Below are 8,205 nucleotides of genomic sequence, written 5' to 3' on the forward strand. Positions count from 1 at the left end.
AATGCAAAATTTAAAATTTATGGATGAAAATGAAATATTGATAAAATATTATGGAACATTGTTAAATTTTACCCTAACTTTTTAAAAAATACGAAGAAAAGTCCAAAGAAATTTCAAATCAGTAATTGCATTTTCTAAGATCTGTTTTTCTTCCAAAACCCTAGAGTTCATAAGTTTTTCATCTCTAAATCTCTGATCTTGTGTCATCCATCAATTAATTATTGAAAGTCAATGGCTGAAGAAGCGGCAGCCGTGGCAGCATCGACGCAGCCGCCGCCACCATCATCTGTGGCTCCATTGGGATCTTCCGTTATACCGATAGTGAACAAGCTTCAGGACATCTTCGCTCAGCTTGGTAGCCAGTCCACGATAGAGTTGCCGCAGGTGGCGGTGGTCGGAAGTCAGAGTAGTGGAAAGTCCAGCGTGCTCGAGTCACTCGTTGGACGTGATTTCTTGCCTCGAGGTAACGATATCTGCACGCGCCGTCCGCTAGTCCTTCAGCTACTCCAGACCAAGCGTAAGCTTGATGGTTCTGAAGAGGAGTACGGCGAGTTTCTTCACTTGCCTGGAAAGCGCTTCTATGACTTCTCTGAGATTCGCAGGGAGATTCAGGTTCTGTGTTGCTTGCTTTTTATGATTGAGAATTATGAAGTTAGGCGTTTTGATTCTTCAATTCAAAAAACTGCTAGGCATTTTTTGAATTTTCTCTGGTTGACTGTTGCCTAAGCACTGTGAAAGTTGTGATAAAATTTTGAAGCGAGAAAGATGCTTATTCTATAAATAGGACACAATTAAGCTGCAGGATGAGTTGTGACTGGGGAAACCGGGAGTTGCAAAAACGAGTAATTAGGCTTTAGGTGATAATTATATAGGAATTCACTGCACTGGAGCTTTTAGGAGACGAGATTCTTCTTTTTGAGTACTAATTGAAAAAAATGCCTTCAGCTAAATAAATCCTATCTGGTTGCAGGCTGAGACAGACAGGGAGGCTGGAGGGAACAAAGGTGTCTCTGACAGGCAGATTCGACTTAAGATTTTCTCACCAAATGTTCTTGATATCACTCTTGTGGATTTGCCTGGAATCACAAAAGTTCCTGTGGGTGATCAACCCTCTGATATTGAAGCTAGAATTAGAACAATGATCATGTCGTACATTAAACAACCAAGCTGTCTGATTCTGGCTGTTACTCCAGCTAATTCAGATTTAGCAAACTCTGATGCTCTTCAACTTGCAGGAAATGCTGATCCTGATGGTACTTAAACTAACAAAACCCCACTTCTGCTTGAGTTCCTGTTGATGTTTATTTAATTGACTAATTTTGCTAATTTTCTGCTGGCAGGTACTAGAACCATTGGGGTTATCACAAAGGTTCATCTTTTAACGTGAAAATCTCCTTTTCAAAATATCAAATTATAGCCTTACGTATACATAAGCTGTTCTACATTTCTGACTAGTTTTGGCTTCTTTGCTTATGAATCAGCTTGATATAATGGACAGAGGTACTGATGCTCGTAACCTGTTGCTTGGAAAAGTGATTCCCCTTCGACTTGGTTACATAGGTGTTGTGAATCGAAGTCAGGAGGTAAGAGTGTAGCTTAACTGAATTGAAGATATTATTCATCAGTTTGTACATTTTTACTCTTTTAAAGCAAATAGTTTCCAAGTACAATGTTAATGGGATGATTTGTCATTTTTAGTTGTTTTTCTTAAATATTATGCTATAGTCACTACTTCAAGATTCTCTAATGAAATTTCGGTCTTTCTTCATATTGTCCCATTGGATTAGAACATATACTAATCTTTTTATGCTATTTTGCCTGGTGTGATCTTCACTCCCATTTACATGTCCTGCCATCATTCTTTCATGGTTAGAAATTATTATAGCTTTCTTCTTGATGACTTCTTTTTGACAGTTAGTCATATTTTAACAATTAGTCATAACATTTATGCAAGAGCACTGATAAGGGTACTGCTGCCTGAAAAACCCTTTATTTCCCTCCAAAAAAGCAATTAAACGTTAATTAGTCATATCCATAAAAAATTTACTTCTTGATGACTACATTTTTGCTATTATATATCATATACTGCTTATCAGGCACCTTATTTTACTATTGCGCTGATAGTTTGATTGCATGTGTAAACAGGATATTTTACGGAACCGGAGTATCAAGGATGCCCTTGTGGCGGAGGAAAAGTTCTTCCGCAGCCGTCCAGTATGCCTGCACCAAGGCCAACCTTTAACATTTGTTCATTGTTTTATACAGCTTCCATCATCAATTTGCTTATTTCTTTTTGCCATAGGTATATAATGGTCTGGCTGATCGTTGTGGTGTTCCTCAATTGGCGAAGAAGTTGAATCAGGTAAAATATTTGCAAATGAAGTTTCCAGGACTTTATGGAGAATAAATCACAATTTTTAATGTCAATGCTTTGTTCTAGCATTCAAGTTTTCTATTAATATTTACTTTCCCCTGTTGTGCTATTTACCCCCTTTCTTTATGCTAGGCACTTGGTGGAAATCTAGACTCTAGAGCAACCTTTTAGGCTGAGTTATATCTGGAGGATTCCTACTTAACTTTTTCTTTTTACCTGAATCAAGCACCTTGGTGCTTATGGGATATATTGAAGGTTTTACGCTAGTCGGTGACATTTTTGTCATTCTTAGTTCAGCCTCATGACCCTGTTGTGCATGACATAGAGATATGTACTGCTTGGCATGGGGAGCTTTCTATATTTCTTTCATCTTGTTGTTGAGTCTTTCTATGCTGTTTCAATGTAGATTTTAGTCCAACATATCAAGGCAATACTTCCTGGGCTGAAATCACGTATTAGTTCTGCGCTGGTGTCTTTGGCAAAGGAACATGCAAGCTATGGAGAAATCACAGAATCAAGGGTATGCATATTTGTTTGTTTACCACGAACTTGGTTGAAAAAAGCATCTGAAATAATTTTCTTATGACAAGATTATGGTGTTAAAACCTGTAGGCTGGTCAGGGAGCTCTTCTACTGAATATTCTTTCGAAGTACTGTGAAGGTAAATGTTTTTGTTTGACTGCCATAATTTTATTATTATTCTTAATCACCAATGGTATACATTCTAGTATATTGCTAATGATGCCATAAATTAATGCTTCATTGGAAACAGCTTTCTCGTCAATAGTAGAGGGGAAAAATGAAGAAATGTCTACATCTGAGCTATCTGGTGGAGCAAGGATTCATTATATTTTCCAATCTATCTTTGTTAAGAGCTTAGAGGTGTGTAGACTGAGATTTGTGCCTTAATATTTTCGTGCTTTTCACTCTGAGGAACTTTTATTTGTTTCCCATTCCATTTTATGTTGCTTTATCTTTGGGGTGTTTCTTCACATCATTGTACAAAAGTTGGTTCTTAGTTACTATTCATATCATTGTGCAAAATTATTGGTCATTAATTACTATATTCTGTCATTCACATTGCCACGGGTTCCCTGTGATGTGCATTCACTCCCTCAGGAATGATTTTCTGCATGCTCTCTTCTAGGACAGGATAAGAAAAAGGTCAACCTTAGTTTCTTGATGTTAATAAGAGTAATTTTTCACCTTCCCTCTTTTCAGGTAAAAAAATAAAATCTTCATATTTGTTGCACACTGATACTGCTTCATTTAGAACACTGACATGAGTAGTCTTACATTGCAACTCTAGAAATTGTTGAGAGATAGATGTGCCTCTATACAAGTGCCTTTATGTGCATAGTTCTGCATGGTGCTGGTTTTGAGTTTGCCGTTAACTGATTTGTTTTACAGGAGGTTGATCCATGTGAAGACTTGACTGATGATGACATTCGAACAGCCATTCAGAATGCAACCGGTCCTCGATCTGCGCTATTCGTACCAGAAGTAGGTTTAATTGGCTTCTAATTTTATTTTCAAAAAAAAGAGGCTTCTAATTTAATTGCTTAATCGAAGAATATTTTTGTTTTTATGCAAACCTAGAGAGCTGTTTTCCAGAGTGTTGCTTGGAATTATTTTATGTTAAGCCTATTGTTATAATTCAACTTCTATTTGTAGGTCCCATTTGAAGTACTTGTTCGAAGGCAAATAGCACGTCTGCTAGATCCAAGCCTTCAATGTGCCAGGTTCATATATGATGAGTTAATAAAGGTAATTTTATCTTCCAGCTTGTCATTGTAGTCTCAAAGCTCTGTTACTTGGCTATCTAGATTTTCTAATAGAATTGTCCTCTTCCCAGATAAGCCATCGCTGTATGGTTAATGAACTGCAGCGGTTTCCCGTTCTGAGAAAGCATATGGACCAAGTTATTGGAAATTTTCTCCGAGAAGGTCTTGAACCATCTGAGACAATGATAGGTCATATTATTGAAATGGAGGTATGCCTATGCTATTTTAATTTGATTTAATTTTATGTTTCTATTCCTAATCCTATCACAAAATATAAACTTGATACTGTCAATGCGGTAAACATGATATATCCCATTCTACTTTGCAGATGGATTACATAAATACTTCACACCCGAATTTTATTGGTGGGAGCAAGGCTGTGGAGCTTGCCAATCAACAGTTCAGGAATTCCAGGGTTGCTCTTCCCATATCTAGATCAAAGGTAGATCTCTGGCCGTACTCATTTCCCTGGTACTATTGCTACTATTAATCTTAATTCCTCTTTATTTTCTTTCTTTTCTATTTCTTTATTGACTTAATCAGGATGGATTAGAGACTGATAAGGCACCTGGTTCTGAAAGAAGTGTTAAATCTCGGGCTATTATTGCTAGACAAGTTAATGGAATCGTGGCTGATCAGGCATGAAAATTTTGTGTTTCTGCTGCCCCATATATGCTTCTCTTCTGTGCTGTTCCCCTTTGTTTTTCCAATCTTTCTCTCTCTCGTGTGTATGTTACTGATGATAAATAACTTGCAACTTTTAACTCCATTCGAGTGCAGGGAGCCCGCCCTGTTGCAGATGTTGAAAAAGCTCCATCCAGCGGTACTGCATTTTAGACTATAATTTTGAATTTTTTACGCGGCTTTAATTTATGATATTTTGATGTTCTTTTTGGTATTTTTGTCCAATAAGGAGGTCAATATTGATGGTTTTCTCCCCTGCCCCCTTTTTCTTTTGTCTAGGGAATTTCTGACATGAATTTTTGGGTTTTTGATTGTTCTCACCGGTTATAGTAGAATGATGTTTTCTCTGTGGGTCAGGTACAAGTGGTTCAACTTGGGTTTCATCAATATTTGGTGGCAGTGATAACCGCTCATCAGCAAAGGAGAGCTCGACAAACAAGCCATACACAGAACCTGTTCATAACATGGAACAGGCATTTTCCATGATCCATTTGAGAGAGGTGCATGCAGTTAGATAATCCTACAAGGGTCCAGTCCTAAATTAAAAAACATAAGTATTCAGTCTTGACAAGCATTGTTTTTAATTCTTTTCAGCCACCATCAGTCCTGAGGCCTTCAGAAGATCGTTCAGAAACTGAAGCTATTGAAATTGCTGTCACCAAATTGCTCTTGAGATCGTACTATGACATTGTTAGGAAGAATATAGAGGACTCTGTGCCTAAAGCAATTATGCACTTCTTGGTAAGTTTAGAACCAAACATATTTGGTAGTTAAGTTTCTGTTACGGTGCCAACTGACTTGTCACCGGATGATTCACAGGCAAACCGTCTGTCTCATCAGGGCTCTTTCCCTGATTTTTTCCTCTTCCTCATGAATGACCTATGATTAACAAGTGGAACTCATCCAAGGGAATTCCAGGCCTTAAGACTGTTAGAGAGAATCTTAAATCTACTAGAATTTGCTTAATCTGATTTAATTTTATTTCTAGCAATCAACCTCTTAAATAGAGGTTATATAGGTTTACTTGTTTAAATAAAATACTTATAACCTAAGTAAATTTAAAAAACGACTCTGAATAAAGGAAGCCTCCTAATATCTCTCAAAAAATACTTTATTAAAAGAATCTCCTAAAGATATAAAATACTCATAAATAAAATCTCCTAATAAAATAATAAACTAATCTAATAATAAGTAGTTGACATGTAACAGTTTCATCATGCCTTTTACTGTTTTACCCTTGTTCATGTCCTAGGTCCTGAAATTGTGAAAAAAAATTGTGGTGCTCCAGTTAGGAAATTGTAAATCTTTCTAGCCAAATTAATTTCCATTTTGTCCATATATCAGTTTAGCAACAATGTGAACTGACCTAAATAATTTTTGGTGCTATGTTGATTTCTGTCCTGGCTATTTTTGATCCGGAGAGAAGAAGCTTATGTCATGAATGCTGGACAAGGTTCTTTTTGTTTCTGTGTGCGGTTGATGTGTTTTAGCTCTGGTAGGAGGGTCCTTAGAATTTCATGATTGTATGAATCTTGTATCCTGTTTTACTTGTACATTTAGAACATGGAGCGAGCCTTGGTCAAAAAGTTTGCTTTTGATTTAAAAGGTTATGTTTGCCATAGTTTTTTCTTTCATTGGAATCTGAAACTGTTGTAATTCTTGTAAGTACAACCCTTTTCTTCCTATCTATAGTTTGTGCTCCAATTTGTTAAGCCGCAACATTATATGAATATTGATCTGTTTGTTGATAATATCTATATCCAGGTAAACCATACAAAACGAGAACTTCACAATGTCTTTATCAAAAAGCTTTACAGGTAATACTGTGCTCTTTGGTTTGATTTCAATTATTTGTACTTTTGACCATCTCTTTGCTGACCTTTGAGTATCCTGTCTGTCTATCTGTCTTATGATCTGAAACAGAGAAAATCTGTTTGAAGAAATGTTACAGGAACCTGATGAGATTGCTTCTAAGAGAAAACGTACTCGAGAAACACTCCGAGTTCTCCAACAGGCATTCAGGGTGCGTTCTCTTTACCACATATCATCATGTCATAATCTGTTTGTCAAAATAACAAATGACAAATGTCTTCGTCCATGTGTACACTTGTGTCGATATGCCCTCAATCCCCTGGCAATTTTGCTTAATTTTTGTTTTCATACTAAAATACAGCATTAAGACATTAAGCGACATATATACACATATTTTAATGTACTTTCTCAAAATCCTTTTGAATAGACATTGGACGAGTTGCCATTGGAAGCTGAAACAGTAGAGAGGGGATACAGTTTGGGTTCGGATCCAACAGGCTTGCCAAAGATCCACGGATTGCCAACATCATCAATATACTCTTCGGGTGGTTCAGACGATGCCTATACAGCTTCTCCTAAAAACCCAAAATCTCGCAAGTCATCTCACTCTGGTGAACTGTCGACACACTCGTATGCTAATAATACAGATTCAAATGGAAGTGGACGTAGTTACATGCCAGGTCTCTATCCTACAGTTGATTATTAAGACGAATGGAACAGACAAGGGTGCATTTCAGTTCAAGTTCCTTTCATCTAAGCGGGAGGGCATTATATTCATTTGATTGCTCAGTCTAGTTAGCTGTCATAATATAGGGTTATACTTGGGTTGTTTATAGTTTTAGAAAGAACAATGGGATGAGAAACCTGTTCTTTTGCGGGTCAAAAACAATAGTTTTAGGTTTGGGTAATGCGGCCCGATGTTTACTTTCAAATGTGAATTGATGTGAGATTTGAATCTCATTTTTTTTGGGGTTTTGCATGTAATTTTCAATTTTGCATTCGATTTTTTCTTTTTGGGAGAACATGAGATAACAATTGAATTAAATTTTGGATTCTTGTTTAATCACTTGCCAATTTTGAATTCGTCTCATCGGAACTCAAACTTCAAGGGAAATTGAGTACTGGGACGTTTAAACACGCCGTTTTTTTTTATCCACATTTGGCACCTTGTTTAAAGCTGGTGGTGTTCCTTGTGATTAGATCCAATAGGTGTTAATACCTCAAATGGAACTGAGATCCTTGCCGACAATAATTTAAATCGTAAATATTCATACTGATAATTACAATTGAAACGAGTAACGAATGTTTCAAGAAAAAAAGGTTTTTTTCTTCAAATAAATTAATTAATTAATAGACTCAGAATTTAAGAAAACTGAAAATATTAACTGATGTCTACATGTACACGCTCAACTTTTTATATGGCACTTTGAAATTGCTTTTTTCAATATAAATATATATATGTCAACAACATGAAATTTCATTTTAATATCTAAATCATGGGCAAAATACCAAAAAAAGCCCTATTTTTTTTTAAAATTTACCGAAATAGGT

At 36.3% G+C, this 8,205-nt stretch overlaps 1 protein-coding gene across 1 annotated transcript; it reads left to right on the forward strand.

The window, feature by feature from the left end:
• The first annotated feature begins 122 nt into the window (after window positions 1-122).
• On the forward strand, window positions 123-7,717 carry LOC107919430 (dynamin-related protein 3A). Its single transcript, XM_016848892.2, has 20 exons — window positions 123-612; window positions 971-1,253; window positions 1,341-1,369; window positions 1,482-1,583; window positions 2,146-2,214; window positions 2,303-2,362; window positions 2,781-2,894; window positions 2,987-3,035; window positions 3,147-3,256; window positions 3,785-3,877; window positions 4,049-4,141; window positions 4,230-4,367; window positions 4,487-4,600; window positions 4,702-4,797; window positions 4,939-4,981; window positions 5,200-5,342; window positions 5,437-5,583; window positions 6,607-6,659; window positions 6,766-6,865; window positions 7,082-7,717. The coding sequence occupies exons 1-20, from the start codon at window positions 232-234 to the stop codon at window positions 7,358-7,360; spliced, it is 2,496 nt and encodes an 831-aa protein (XP_016704381.2). The 5' UTR covers window positions 123-231; the 3' UTR covers window positions 7,361-7,717.
• Window positions 7,718-8,205: the final 488 nt, after the last annotated feature.

This window comes from Gossypium hirsutum, chromosome D13, assembly GCF_007990345.1.
Source record: "Gossypium hirsutum isolate 1008001.06 chromosome D13, Gossypium_hirsutum_v2.1, whole genome shotgun sequence".
NCBI classification, from domain to species: domain Eukaryota; kingdom Viridiplantae; phylum Streptophyta; class Magnoliopsida; order Malvales; family Malvaceae; genus Gossypium; species Gossypium hirsutum.

What these genes read in the sequence shown, in the direction of transcription:
- LOC107919430 (XM_016848892.2), top strand. Translation starts at nt 232, where the DNA reads ATGGCTGAAGAAGCGGCAGCCGTGGCAGCATCGACGCAGCCGCCGCCA. An exon ending in AGTTCTTCCGCAGCCGTCCA is followed by an intron (nt 2,215 to 2,302) that starts GTATGCCTGCAC and finishes TTTTTGCCATAG; the next exon opens with GTATATAATGGTCTGGCTGA. An exon ending in TTCCCATATCTAGATCAAAG is followed by an intron (nt 4,601 to 4,701) that starts GTAGATCTCTGG and finishes TGACTTAATCAG; the next exon opens with GATGGATTAGAGACTGATAA.